General features: G+C 39.1%; 1 protein-coding gene across 2 annotated transcripts in view; it reads left to right on the forward strand.

Moving 5' to 3' along the window:
- Positions 1 to 12,992, forward strand: part of ANOS1 (anosmin 1) — a 197,460-nt gene extending 184,468 nt beyond the window's left edge. Inside the window, exons 11-14 of one of the 2 annotated variants that reach the window (XM_075915284.2) lie at positions 3,174 to 3,345; positions 5,351 to 5,571; positions 7,462 to 7,603; positions 10,417 to 12,992. In XM_075915284.2, coding sequence (XP_075771399.2) covers positions 3,174 to 3,345; positions 5,351 to 5,571; positions 7,462 to 7,603; positions 10,417 to 10,475 — 594 coding nt within the window. In that variant the 3' untranslated portion in view covers positions 10,476 to 12,992. The remainder of the gene's footprint in view (positions 1 to 3,173; positions 3,346 to 5,350; positions 5,572 to 7,461; positions 7,604 to 10,416) is intronic. The other variant, XM_075915293.2, reaches the window with a different exon arrangement.
- The last annotated feature ends 2,277 nt before the right edge of the window (positions 12,993 to 15,269 follow it).

Here is a 15,269-nt window from a genome sequence, read left to right on the forward strand (position 1 = left end):
AAAACAAACCACCACCCTCGCACCCTCGGTTTCAGGGGTGCAAAACTGCCCACATTCTCCACCACGTGTCACGGGGTGCGGCCCCAGTCCGCCGCCCCCACCGCTTTGCTTACAGACAGGTAGTGCCCAATGCACCGCTTGCTCGCGTACCTCCTTGGCGGAGTGGGGGGTCCGGGCCCGCCCTCACTCCGGACCCCGACCCAGGGCCCTGACACCGAGAGCGTGCCTCTCGGTGGTAGCAGGGGGGTAGTACCCCAAACACACCTGCTCCCGGGATCCACGACCCGCCCTGGGTCCTACTCCACTCCGCCGGCCGCTGCCCCGCTTACCGGGTTGCTCCGCTTCCTGCCTTCCCGTCCGGGACCGCCCCACTCGGGTTCCTCTGCCTGCGGCTCGCCTTTCCTCCTCCTGGCTTCTCCCCCTTGCCGCTCTGGTCCCGGCCTTTTTCTGCTCCTCTCCACTTCTGGGTTCCCCCCTCCCCCCTCCGTCGTCGCGCTCGTGACGTCACCCGCCACGCTCCCGGGCGCGCCGTGATGACGCGCCACGGCCTCCCCGTCCCCGTTCCCTGCGTCCTCCGGAACTGAGGCGTCTGCGTCCCTCTCTCCCGCGGCCCCCGCTGCCGCTTGCGAGTGGTGGGGCGGTTCTGCCCCGTCACAATTACATTACTGAAATTGACACACCACACACAAGTCAGTGAATAATGAAGGAAACTTCAATATAAGAAACCTTGATCAGCCATTCTTTTGTACCCTGCCTCTTTCTAAGAAGTCAACTCACTGAAGTTACAGGTGACTAAATGCTAGTCTAAATCAAATGGAAGAGGTGGGATTTACTGCTGTCAGATGGTGTAGATGGATTTAAAAAGAGGATAGATTTTTGTGTGTGGTAAGTAACAGTATTTGGAGTTATACATACTAAGGGCAGGGAAAGCTTACATACAGGTTGAAACTCTCTTAACCGTGATTCTCTGGTCCAGCAACTGCCATGGTCTGGCATGGATGTTGCAGGACCAGAGAGTTCCCCTGGAGGGCCAGCAGTAAGGATCCCTGTGGGACCTGCAGAGCAGTGGGCTGCGCACAGGGAGCTGACAGCAGGGCCACTCAGCACGTGGCAGTGGCGTTTCCCAGAAGGGTTGGTTGACCTGGTGTGTGGCTTCCCAGCAAGGCTGGGAGCCCTGTCGCGCAATGCATACATGGCTGTTCAGGAAGCTCCAACATGCAGGGTTGCCCACAGAGTCCCGGCGCACGCAGCTTTCCAGAGTCCTGCCTGGAGCCCCAGCACTGGGCTATTTGACGGAGCCACAGCAGCGATGGCTGCCCACTCTGTTAGCAGGGCAGTGAGGTCAGCAGGAGGTGGGAAATTGGCTGGGAGGCCAACGGCCAGGAAAGAGGGGCAATAGCAGGGGTAAAAAATGACCTCTCCTGGTGCAGCAAAATCCCTCATCCAGGACCAGTTAGGTCCCCAGGGTACTGGAGCAGGGAGGTCCTACTTGTAATTCATGTAGTCTGATTTAGAAACCCCTATGCTTATGAGATCTTATCTATTATTCTAAAATAGTTAAGAAACTTCTTTCAATCAATATATGATTAAAAAGGGCTTGATGTTTAAAACCTTACTCCCTTTGGGTCTAATCTTGCTTCTAATGTTATCAATGGTAAAACTCTCACAGACTCTACTCGGTTCACAACTTGACTTCTGAATAATCTGAAGTAGGAAATACAGGCCTGTTGAGTTTGCAGGATACTCTTCGCAGCTTCTAATACTGTAATATTCTCCTTCAGATGTACCCTGAACAATCTGATTAACAAATAAGGAACTTATCCCTACAGTCCTTATTCGTGCCAGTAGTTACTTCAGCATCAAAGTGACAATTTTTTTACAAGTGCTGTTCTAGAGGGACTGCACTAGAATGTTCTCAGTAGTCTATTAGTTATGAACTTTTCACGTATGCACTGTTGCTGTGGCCATGTTGGTCTTAAGATATTAGAGAGGTGAGGTGAGTGAGGTAATATTTTTTATTGGACCAACTTCTGTTAGTGAGAGGAACAAATCTTGGAGCTTACACAGAGTTCTTCTTTGGGCCTGGTTCACAGTATCACTGCTAACTACAAATTGGAACAGATTGTTTAGCATAAGTAGTTAACACATATTTCAAAGGACCATTTAAGGTGAAGTTGCCCATTAAAATATATTGAAATATGTGTTAACTACTTATGCTAAAGAATCTATTATTTAGAAGTGGCACTTTTGAGTTCTTTTCTCAGAGCTGAAGAAAAGCTCTGTGTAAGCACAGAAGCTTGTATCTCTATCACCAATAAAAGTCGGTCCAGTAAATACTAGCTCTCTAATAATGCACTTTCCATGTCAATCATGAGAAAATTGACTTAGCTTAGCTCTAACAGTCTTTCTCTGTTATCAGACACAGAGTACAACATTTTCAGAAGTACCTAATCAATTTAAAGGCCTGAAAATCAGTGGGACTTGGGGTCCTAAGTCACTTAGGTGACTTTTGACATTTAACCAGAAGCTAGCATGTCTCTTATTAAACTTGATTGGCACAAAAACACATATGGACTTTCAAAGGGATCAGGGATCTTGTTTAGTTGTTACATTAAAGCTACACTCTACACATAATTATGTTTTATTGCTCAGTTATGGATCTTTTCCTGCTTAGGGGGATATCATGCTATATCAAAGGGTAAAAGTAGGAAGTCCTTAAAGAAAGACATATAAGGCCCTTTGAGATTTGCATGTATCTTAAAAGGAGTTCTTAAATGTAGACTAAGCCTGTCTTTCATCTCAGCTTAAATCAGATTCCTTGCATTTATTTAATTGGATTAGCATTTTTCATCCTCTCACTGCCATTCCCACTACCTTTTTGCCAAGGGATTGTTCCCTGTGTTAGAAGTTAGCGACTTTGAAGCAGCACGACGAAGGTACAGTTTAGGATTGAAGAAAGTATCCCGCTACCATGATAATGTTTTTCAAATTATAATTTAATAATACTTTAGGCAGTATTTGCTTTGTTCTCTGAATAAAAACCACATTTGCATGTGCTAATCATGTAGAGTAAAAACTCTTTCCTTGAAACAAAAACATTTAATCTTATGCCAACGTTATGTTTTTTTTAAAAAATGGTTTATTCGCAGCATATACTGTTTTTCTTGGTCTAGGAAAACTACATAATTCTTCAGGATCTGTCATTTTCATGTAAATATAAAGTGACCGTTCAGCCAGCAAGATCTAAAGGTCGTTTGAAGGCTGAAAGTATTTTCTTTACCACCCCACCTTGCTCTGCTCTTAAAGGAAAAAACCACAAGCACATTAGTTGTCCTGCTGAAGGCGGTAAGTCATAATCTGAAGAATTTGCAGAGAAGATTCAAGCACACTTCAAGGCACTCAAATACAAGTTTTGTAAAGGGTTTTTTTTTTTTTTTTTTTTGGATCTGGATGAACTCTTTGAATTCTTTTAGTAGGAAATTTGTCTAACAAATACTTTCAAAAATTTTCTTCATTATAAATTCAATCAAATTAAATACACAGAGGTTTAGTTTTACCTACCTGACAGATTATTATAGTAAGATTTGGACACTTAAATAAGAATTTCAGGGGATTATTCAAATAAACAGTATATTGTAGCAGGATTATCCTTGACATTGCTAGTCTTTTAAGGGCTTGTTTGTGAAGGAAAGTTTTATCAGTTATACAGAGAGAATTATACAAATATTAGCTATACCTTTATAATCCACTTTGTAAATACTTTTATTCTAGTGTGAGAGTGGTTGGGTTAGGTTTAACTTTACCTCCTTCCCAAATAAGCTGCAGCAAAAAGCCACACAACAACAACAAACATTTTTATACTGGTATAGGTGCCCACACATAGGATTATACTGGAATAGATATGAGTTTAAATTCACATCTAGTTTATATCCCAAAGTACTTTCCTTTGCTGACAAGGCTTCAAATTGTGAGCTTGAATTGCCTGCACATTATGTAGTTATTTACACCGGTATAAAGTGAGTATAAAAAAGCTTTCATTTTCATTTGGCAGATTGCGTACCACTTTGGACAGGTAAGTGACCAACAAAATACAAGACCATTGAGAATCACACCATGGGACTATAATATACCTTTTTTACCAGATGCAATATAGGGTGCATCTATACTGCACCTGTAGCTCGAAATAAGCTATGCAATTTCAGCTAAGCAAATTCCATAGCTTATTTCTAGTCAATTTCAAAACACCTTATTTCATAATTTGGTGCTGTCTATATAGTGCCAACTTTCAAAATAACACGCTATTTCAAAATGTCCCTTACGGCTTGTGGAACAAGGTTTATAGCGATGTCGGCATAGCGAGCCCGTTATGTTTTAAAATAATGGGCGTGCTGTTCAGACACAGTATAGCTATTTTGGGATACCAGGAGGTCTCCCAAAATTGATCCACAGTGTAGATGTAGCCATAGAGAAGTCAATTTGAAACTCTCCTAAATTAGAGTTTATACTGTTCCTTTTTCAGAAGTATCTTTATCAGAGCCAGCATCAGGTTTATGGTGCCATTCCATGAGTTTTCCTGAACTCCCAGCCAAGAAGAGACAAGCTTGTGTTCTTGGACCTTAGTGAAGAAATACTGCTTACTTGTCCGTGAAAAGCCTGACTTTTAACATGGCACTCCCTGTTGTCATAGGTCACCATTTACATCATCTCAAGCTAAGAGGAACTTGATCAGAAGTTTGAATTTTAGCCAGAAGTCATCTGAAATAAGCCTGTCATTGCTAAACATCTTGGCTGTGTCTACACTGGGCCATTTATTCCGGAAAATCAGCCACTTTTCCGGAATAAGCTGCGAGCTGTCTACACTGGCCCTTGAATTTCCGGAAAAGCAACGACATTGAACTGTACAAAATCAGCCGCTATTCCGGAAAAACTATTCTGCTCCTGCTCGGGCATAAGTCCTTATTCCGGAACACTGTTCCAGAAAAGGGCCAGTGTAGACAGCCCAGTAGTCTTTTCCGGAAAAAAGCCCCGATCGCGGAAATGACGATCTGGGCTCTTTTCCGGAAAAGGGCTTTTCCGGAAAAGCAGCCTGCCAGTGTAGACGCTCCTTTTCCGGAAATACTTATAATGAAAACTATTCTGTTTTAAGCATTTCCGGAAATTGATGCCAGTGTAGACACAGCCCTTAAGAAAAGAGGTGGCAAAAAGTTGGTAGAGTCCTGAGAAAACCAGATAGAGAAATACAATAAACTTGTCAAGAAACAGACTATAACCCTGAGATCTCAAGCTATATTAGCACCATTTCAGCTGTTCCTCAAAATTAAACTCATTCTTTCACCTCAAATTTTTGCAGCACCAGTTCTCCCCAAAGTGCTGGCCAAACCCGAGAATCTATCTGCCTCTTTCATTGTTCAGGAAGTAAACATTACGGGTCACTTTTCATGGAAGATATCAAAGGCAAATCTTCACCAGCCCATGACAGGATTTCAAGTCACCTGGGCAGAGGTTACAACAGAGAGCAGACAAAACAGCTTACCCAACAGCATCATTTCCCAGTCTCAGATACTGCCAGCAGTAAGTTTTCTTTTCATTGCCGGGGTTATTGCATGTTTGTGTGCATGAATATTTTTGTATTTTTAATCATGAGTTAGCTGCAAGGCACCATTGGGATTTTTTTGGTACTGCGTATCTGAGCAGGAAATGGGTTGACTCCCTCCCTATTTTGGGATACCTTTACAACTGTATCTACAAATGGGTACAACTACTCATCTTGATGGTGCACCACACGTTATCAAATTAGCAGCTTTATTTGAGATGTGCCTTAATGAAGGCAAAGGATCATCAGCAGTCCTGTTTGTAAAAGGACAGTTCCATTTTTAAGACCTCTTGTAGGTGTCCCAACTTTTTCTTAAAAAGAGGCAAATTGTCCTGTATTTTCTATCTCCCCACAATAGTAGTAGCAATTCCTGCTGTTGGCCAGATCAGTGCTTACCAGTGGCCCTCACACCAGCAGTGAGGGTGGGTTCCAGTGTCTGACAATGGGGGGTGGGCATGCGAAGCTGATGATGGAGAGAAAATGGAGGGTGCAGGGTTGGTTGCTCCCCCCACATCTGTCAACACAGCCCCTGCTGTGTGCCAGCTCTTGACTGTCATCCCATTTCTGGCTGGCATTGGCTGCATGCTGTAAACTGTGGTGTCTGGTGCGTGCAGTCAGTCACCAGACAGCAAGCCACTTATGTGTCATCTCTTTTGCAGTATGTCCTTCCAGAGGCCTTAGTTTAATGCCACTAGTCCAGTCTGAAGACTAGACCAGTGGATGGTTGTCTGGTGATTCAACAATTCAAACTGATTTGAAGAAGTTGAACAGAAGGTCTGATTCTTCACTGCCTTGAAAATTTCCTTGAATCATTTGCCAGTGTGCATTCTAATTTGGAAGTCTTTTACATCTACTCTGCTCAAAGCCGTGCAAAGTCTGGCTCATGTTAATGAACATTCCAACTCTGACCACTTCAAAAACAAGATTTAAAATTAGGGCCAGATCATCAGTTTGAGTAGCTGAGTGGATCTATAGTGAGACTACACTTAAAAATTTAAAGTGCTGATGTGGCAAGAGTGCTGGAAGAAAGGTCTCCATGAGGGGAGTAGCTGGCTGTGCTGGGCACTGTGCTTCCAGCACTGTAGCACCGTTTACACTGGTGCTTCACAGTGCTGTATCTTGCTACACTCATGGGGGTGGTATTCCATCCTTGAGCCAGAAAGTTGCACTCAGTGACCAGGACTTGGCCTTATTTTCACTAGCTGAGGCTCTCATTCTTGACTCAAAAAGGGCCAAATCAAATCATTGGCATCTAAACACAGACATTGGCTTCTATAAAATATTTTATGAGACATAAAATGAATTTGTTAAATTAAAAGTAAATACAACTTAGAAATAACTTTAATTTACGGCACTGACATTTTAAATTCAGAAAACTGATAAGAAAATTGAAATTGGAAGTATCAGAAAGTGACATCACAAATATAAGCAAGTGAAATATTAACTATAAGGAATGCTATATTTTAAGAGACGGGAAACATATCTGATTAACTTTATGGGTATGTTGACTCTGTGAACCTTAAAGTCTCTCTGATGGGTATGAATGTATATAGGTTGACTTAAATTTTAGGTGTAAACCAGGCGTGAAAACTGGCTTTATTTCAAATTCTTGCTCTGCCAAATATTTGTCGATACCAACTCTTTATGAACATGCTAATCAAACCAGAAGAGTAGTGACTTAAATAATAAGTGTACAAATCCTTTATAATAAAACCTTAAGAAAGCAATCTGTGAGAGTTATAACACAGTTTAAAACCAATATTTTTAAGAAAGAAAGTATCTACTTTAACATACAATCTGTGCATGGAGCAACTGTATCTATTTTTTTCTGGTTGCCATAAGAATTTATTCCATTCATATATTTTTAGGATCACTATGTGCTGACAGTGCCCAACCTGAGGCCCTCAACGCTTTACCGATTAGAAGTGCAAGTGCTGACTACAGGCGGAGAGGGACCAGCTACAATAAAATCTTTTCGAACACCTGACCTGCTGCCACCTGCACCCCACAGTAAGTGTTGCGATTTGACATAAAAGTATTTGGGCTAGTGTACATGCAGAGAAAGGCATTCACAATATTATCTACTGCAATAATTCAAACAAAGTCTCAAGGTTCTATTCTTGTAATCTTCTATACAGCAAACAATATTAAACTGTTCTGTTTTTAGCGATATTATGGATTCTGGGGATATTGCTTGTAATGAAAATGGAGAATCCTGGTGCGACATTTATTGACTTTGAAACTAGAATGAACTTTTTAATTCCATTCACTGTACATTTACTATACAGTTTTGGTTCTATTTTCCCCATATTTGTGTGAGCATCAAAGTCACTTTGAAACAAAAGAAGGTTCATGTCATCCCACTGTACATGTCTTATAGGACTTTGGAAGCACCAGGAAATTCCCTTCAGTTTCCAAGTAATTGGACAGTGGGAGATGGGGGCCATTCAAGGAAGAATTTACATTGCTCTGTGAAACAATGAATTTCTCTGAGGATTTCCAAGGATGCCCACCTGCACATCCTACATGACCTTATTTCTGCTATGATTCTTGTGTATGTGTCCCACTACAATGCAGTGATACAGACATGCTATTAAGGACTCTCCTTCTTATTAGTGTATTCAAAATCCCACAAAAGGGTCATCTACAAAACAGGAAAATTATTGGCTCTTTAGACAATGTTAATGTTGTGGGGTTATTTCACATTAGGTTTATAGAGGTCTGATGGGTAGATATTGTATAATCCCACCAACTCCCTGCTATACCATCTCCTCACCTTTCTGTGGATCTGGAACTCCATGGAGCTCCCATAGAAGGACTTTTAGGGAGAAGGATGAGTGATGTTACACATAGAAACTTCCATTCCATGTCCCCTTTACCAGAATTCCACTGTTTTTTTTCTCCACTATCAAGAGAGGGGCTAATGTGGCTCTATCCATATGTAATCAAATAAATACAAAACATAGTATCTAGAGGTATAAGATTCTGAATACTAGTAGCTATCCCCTGAGTCATGGAGTTCCATTAGTTCCACCATCCACAGGGGGGGTAATGTGGCTCTACCCATAAGTAATCAAATAAATAAAAAATATAGTATCTAGAACAACAAGGACAAACATCAAAAGATTGCAAACTTTTATTAATAAATGTTTGCGTAAGATCATTGGCCTGAAGTGGTCTCACAAGGTTACAAACATTAGCTTATGGGAAAAAGCAGTGCAATGCCCAGTAGAGCAAGAGATATTGAGAAGAAGATGGCAATGGATTGGCCATATACTGAGGAAGCCACCAACTAGGATTACCAGACAATCTCTATCCTGGAACCCACAGGGAAAAAGGGGAAGAGGAAGGTCAAAGAATAGTTGTACAAGAGACCTGGATATGAATGTGAGGAAAATGGGCAAAAGCTGGAGAGAATTAGAAAAGGTGGCACAAGACAGAGAGGCTTGGAATGAAATTGTTGATGGCCTATGCTTTGCTAAGGGCAAAGAAGATAGTATCTAGAAGTAAAAGATTCTGAATACTAGTAGCTATCCCCTGAGTCATGGAGTTCCATTAGTTCCCAAAACCCATAGTAATAAGTTTAGAACTTCATAGCATAGCAAACCTAAGGGACATAATTAGCTCTTCTCAATGTTTCCCATCAAAGCCTTAAGTTATAGAATATTTGTTATTGATTACATTTGAAGTATACATATGAACTGTGGTTATTTCCTTCTCCCCTGTGAAGAATGTGCCCGCAAACCATCGCATATTGTTTCACAACATAAACAATATTAATCAATATAAATTGATTGCACAACATAAACAAAAAATTATGACAAGTTTCAGAGGGGTAATCATGTTAGTTTGTTTCAGTAAAAACTATGAGGAATCCTATGACAACAGGCCACTTAATGCATCTGACAAAGTGGGCTCCAGCTGACAAAAGTCTTTAAGCTGCACAGGACTCCTCATTTAAAAAACAAATGTTATTTTTTGCAGCACTTCTGTGCAGTTAGATTTTAAGGAGCTGATTGTAACAAAATGCTATTTCCTAAGCATTTGAAATATTTTTATGGGAGCCCAGGAAATGTCTGGCAAATTAGTCCTGATTCAACAACGAAGTAAGAAAAAACCTCACCTGCTTGGATGCTTCCATCATTGCAGAGTGCCACTGAAGACATCTGAACAGTGTGAGAGCCTATGTCACCAGTGGCAAAATTCTTTGCAGATTCAAGGCCTTGTATGCAAGTATTCAACTGAAAAACTGTATCGTCCAATGGCTACAATGGCAGCCTGGCTTGTCAGAGGCCCAGCTTCAAGCTTTCTTTGTCACATACTCTGTGCAAGCCTCTTAGCATCTCCCTGCCTCACTTCTCAGCTTCTGAAAAAAGTGATAACAGCACCACTGTACCATATAGGATTGTTGTAAGGTTTAAATACAGGTCCAACTTTTTTAGTTTGGGACCATTGGGACCTGACTGATGTCAAACCAGAGAATTTGCCAAACCATGGGGAGGTCAATATTGTCTTCCACTGCTTACTGGGCTCTTAGAAAATATTTAGGGGTAAATTAGCACCAAGCAGCTCAGAACACTGAGAGCCAGGACTGGTGGCTATAAAGAAACTTTATGGGACCAAGGGAAACTTGGCCACACCCATGATAAGCGGACATCCTGCTAACTAAAATCATGTTGAACCATGGATGTTGCCAGACGAGAGAGGTTCAAACTGTATCTTGAAGATTGCAAGGTGTTCAGTATAATAACGGGGGCCTAATGATTGTATTGCACATATGGCAAAAGATTAAAAGTGATGAATACTCTTTCTTCTTTACTTAGGACCTCATCTGAAACAGCACCATTCACATCACTACAAGCCACCCCCAGAAAAATACTAGACTGCTTCCTAGAGTCAACCAAGTAACAGAAAAAAAAAACTGAGCTCCCACAAGAAGACTAGAAAAACGCACTTCTGTAGGAGCAATTAATCAATTTTTTCCAGTGGAAGTTACAATCCTGTATGATTTGTAGCTATTTCTACATAGTTTAGGCAGGAAGAATATCATTTATACCAATGCTGGGATGAAATGTACAGCCATTATCATGACAGTATCCCCCCTAATCTGCTAACTGAAGATTTCATCCAATTCAATACATCTGAGAAAAATGTATGTTTGTTGTAATAACATCTTGTTTCCTAGAGTTAAAATAGAAAGGTGCAGTGAATAACAAAGGGTTTTGTTTTGTTAATCTTTATAACAATATTTGAAATATTGTTTTTTTATGTATACATAGTTTTGAAAGCCAGATGCCAGATCTTCAGCTGAGGTAAATTAGCATCTCTTGCTTGAACTCGGTGGAACTATGCCAGTTTACACCAGCTAACCCCATACAGTAATGTAGTTTGCCAGAAAGGAGATCTCTAGCTAAAGTTAGTATACAACCAAATAAGCAGCAACAATAGACACATCTAATTCAGTCTACAATAGAAACTACTATTACATGAACAATAAAAAAGTATATTGTAGTGCGTGATGTATTTCCTTAGGGAATATTTTGTATGGAAATGGTACCATGAAGCTCTCTTCTTACAAAATGTGTTGACGGGGGACATTTTCAAAGGCACAAATGGCAGTTAGGTGCCTATCTTTTGTTGAAGTTCTATAGCAGCTGGATATATGCCTTTGAAAATCTCCTAATTTGCTGTTTGCTATTTTGAAGGAAGCCATATATATTATGACTGTAAGAGAACTAAATAGGAAATGTTCTCATTTTGCACATGGAAATTCCAAGGCACATGTTATGTGATTAGGTTTAGTGCTATTTTGGAGCTTCTTTGGCATTTTAGTATGCATGTCTATGTTCCCCAAGGATCTTTTAGAACAGCAGAATAAATGTACTAGCTACATGCATGGTGCTCCAAAGTATGTGACAATACACGGTTATCTGGGAGTCATTGGCTTATAATTTATTTGAATTCATTTTTCAAATTCAGGCATAAAGTGTCCCTTGTTTTTTCATGGGAGTACAGATGACCTTATTGAGCAATGTAAACAGGCCACACAGAGAGACAGCCTTTAATAGAAAGCAGAAAAGGCATGGATTTATAATAAAAAATGATGGAGAGGTTCTCTATACACACCCTATCCATACAAATATTCCTGTTGATGCAACCTCTTGTCCAAAAAATTGCTGCCTGTGCATTCTCAAGTTGCAGAAGGAGGATGCTACATCTCAAGATTTCTGTAACTTAAAGTTGACAAATAAACCAACAGTCACTTTATGGAATCTCCCAAGAGCAAGTGCCACAAAAACAAACCAACCCACCCAAATCTGACTACAGATATTCTGTACACTAGTTCGTCCTGAGATACCCAGAAGGAGAAAAATACTCAGTGTCACAACGACAATAAATATTTTGCAGAAAACAAAATAAATGATAGTAAAAGTCAAGAGTAATTTCTGAGTAGTTTGTTCATTCAGTTTTTGCAACATTTTAATATTTGTAGAGAAAAGAGAACTAGAGATTATTGCATTAGTTCTGCTATTCTCTTTGTATTTCCTGGTACCTTTTTGATATATACACTCATGGAACAAGTAACTTCACAAAGCTGTCTTTAGGACTACAAGTCCCAGGCTTTGGATAATTACTTCATAAGGTAATAAGGGCTGTTTATGCTTTGACACTACAAAAACAAACAACACTCCCTCACAAAAAACAAACAACCCCTCCCCACCTCCCACCTCCCACCTCCCACAACTTCTTTTCCCTATTACATAATGCAATTAAGCTTTGAAGGGAACAGTAACTGACCGAAGGTCAATTATTTTCACCCAGCTGAAATCTGAAAATCTGTCATGCATCAAAGTACTCAGATCTTGTGAAAGAAATTACTAAATCTTTGCAATTTGGCACCACTCATACATTTAAATTGCATTGGACTTAAATAAGACAAGGAAAGTGCTCTGTGGTTAGATTGTGGAACCTAATTCCCTTAGGTTCCTTTGAAAACATCATCCTAAACCTTTTGGTGAGATTCTATTCTCAGTAACTCTGGAATAAATTAAGAATAAATTGACTGATGTTAATGAAGTTATGATGATTTCACATTGATGTTACTGAGTGCAGACTTGGCCTCTGTCTTTTTGAAATCCAACATTGATGACAAACCTTAGATCAAAAAAGGTAGAAGCTGGCAATTAACAGTTCTTGATTATTATATGGTAGATCTTGATTGTTGAGTGGAGTGTCGTATTCCTCCAAAGGCTTTGAGCTGCTTGCTAGATTTATTATTTTTTCTTAATTGGATGCTTCAGGAGGAGACTAAAGTTCATTAAAATATTTATAAAATAGTCTGGATTTTGTATATATATATGAAAAAGTAAATTATTTATTATAGAATCAATCAATGTCACTCATACAAAACTGTCAATGAACAAATGCTATTGAATTTTGCTTGAATAAGGTTAGCGGGATTTGGCTTGGTCTTGGAGATAAAAGTGAAGGATCTGGAAGTGGCATGAACAGATTATGGTTTGTAAAAAGAGATGATTACGACTGTAATTTTACTCTTTAATGATCAGTTTCTCAATTCAACATTCAGCTATAAAAATTTCATGGGAATAAATGATCCTGAAATCATAAGAGTCAACCAGACTATTAACAAATGGGGCACTGATTATCTTATTAGTTCATAAATACCAGCCATTTTCATATAATTATTTGAATTTAACATCATATGTTTGAAGACTTTTATGCCCAGATCCAGTGAGAGTTAGGTACCTAAATACTTTGAGGAAGAGGGTACCTAGTTCATAAATCCTCATTTATTGAATTGTACAGGGTATATTACAGTTAATCTAATTTGACTAGCCTAAATCATGCTAACCTTGATTTCAGCAACACAGTTTGAAATCATATTTGAGATTATTAGTTAAAGATAATGTTCTAATTTTTTTCTCAGTTTCTCATCAATAAAGGTCTAATATGGATAGTGGGATATTTCTAAGTATACTGCACCTTTCACTTACATATTACTAGCTTACTTAGCTTACTATTCTGATTGATTGATCAGGTAAATCCTGGATGACATACATATTGTTTGCTATTTTTTTCCTAATGGAAAATTATAGAATTATGCCATTTTGCTCTAACATTTTAGTGCATTTGAAACTGTTTTTTACATTGAATACTGTTTAAGAATGAGATTTGTTTTAATGGCAATTAATTGTTGAGTTTTTTGTAGAGCAGAGTAAGGACTAGAAAATATTTCAGTCTTAAAACGTAAAAGGAGAAATGTGCCATACTAATATGGGTGTTGTGATAGTCACTTGGAATATTGCTGAAGGGGACAAGAACTTCTTACATATTAAAGGTCTGAATTGCAAGACATTGAACACCTTCAACATTCACAGAATTCATCTGGAGTTGAGGGCATAATGTAGCTACTGACAGGTGGCAATAGTACCTTGCAAGATCACGCACAAAATCAAAGAAACTGGCCTGTTCTTGCATCGTGAATGGGAGTTTTACTTTTGCCTTCAGTGGAAGCAGGATCAAGGATGAATTACTTCAGAGGCCTAATCTGAATTCCTTTCCTTTCATAAGCAAGACTCTCATTGAAATCACTGAGAGTACTGGACATAGAGGCCCTGCTTCAGGAAATCGTTGCTATTCAGGACAGAAATTAAGCTCGTGTTTAACTGCATTGATGTTAATAGGACATAAGCATGTGTTTAAATTAAACATGTATTTAATTTCTGTCTTGAATAGGAATGGACTTAAGTATGCCCTTACGTACTTTCCTAAATCAGCGCCTTAAAGATGACAGGATATGGCCCAGACTGTTTTAAATCCCTTGTACAACACCCTTTAAAATGTATTTTTGTCCTATGTATCTGTAAAGGTATTTGTGATATTGACTTATTTATTAATTCCTTTTCTTTCCCTGTATACCAAGTATATTCTGACATTTTTATCAGTACCTGTGAACATCAGTTATTATACATACTGTTAAGCAAACTTGTGCATTGTAACCCAGAATCTGATGCTAATAAGCTGTTGCATGTAGTTTAAATAAATAAATAAAACTTTATTTAAAAATGTAAATCAATACCTGCAGATGTGGATGATGATTATATATGGTTTTGCATGCCCAAACTCATTGTTCAGTTATAGGCATGAAGTGTAATGACTGTCTTACCTCTACTGAATATATTAGTAAAATACAATTTATGAAGTAATTAACAGAGGTCTATATGTAAAATTATTTTTCCTTTTTACTTAATTATATTGTAGTTCAGATATGACAGAACTGCTGATCTGTCACTGAAATTGTCTGTAGAAATTATGTTCCCATAACTGTCATTTAAAGTCAATATTTATTTATGTAGGTAATACAGAAGGGTTGATTTGTGAGTATGTGTCTGTTATGTTATTTAGAACAAAAATGCTTCTTGTAAAAACATTTTGTAAAAAACAAATGTAATTGTAAATAGAGTCTGATACTCTGTTACTCAGTATTTTTATGTTTAGAATTTGTACATACTGTTTAAGTAATAAACTATCCTTCTACATGGAAATTTAGCTTTATTATTTCATGGGCTACCCCTCTTAGGATGCCACTTGATGTGCTGAGATAACACTGAGCCACCTGTTCTGCCAGCCTGAGTGCCTTTTAACACTGTCTTAC

This window comes from Pelodiscus sinensis, chromosome 1, assembly GCF_052426305.1.
Source record: "Pelodiscus sinensis isolate ZL-2025 chromosome 1, ASM5242630v1, whole genome shotgun sequence".
Classification (NCBI taxonomy): Eukaryota; Metazoa; Chordata; order Testudines; family Trionychidae; genus Pelodiscus; species Pelodiscus sinensis.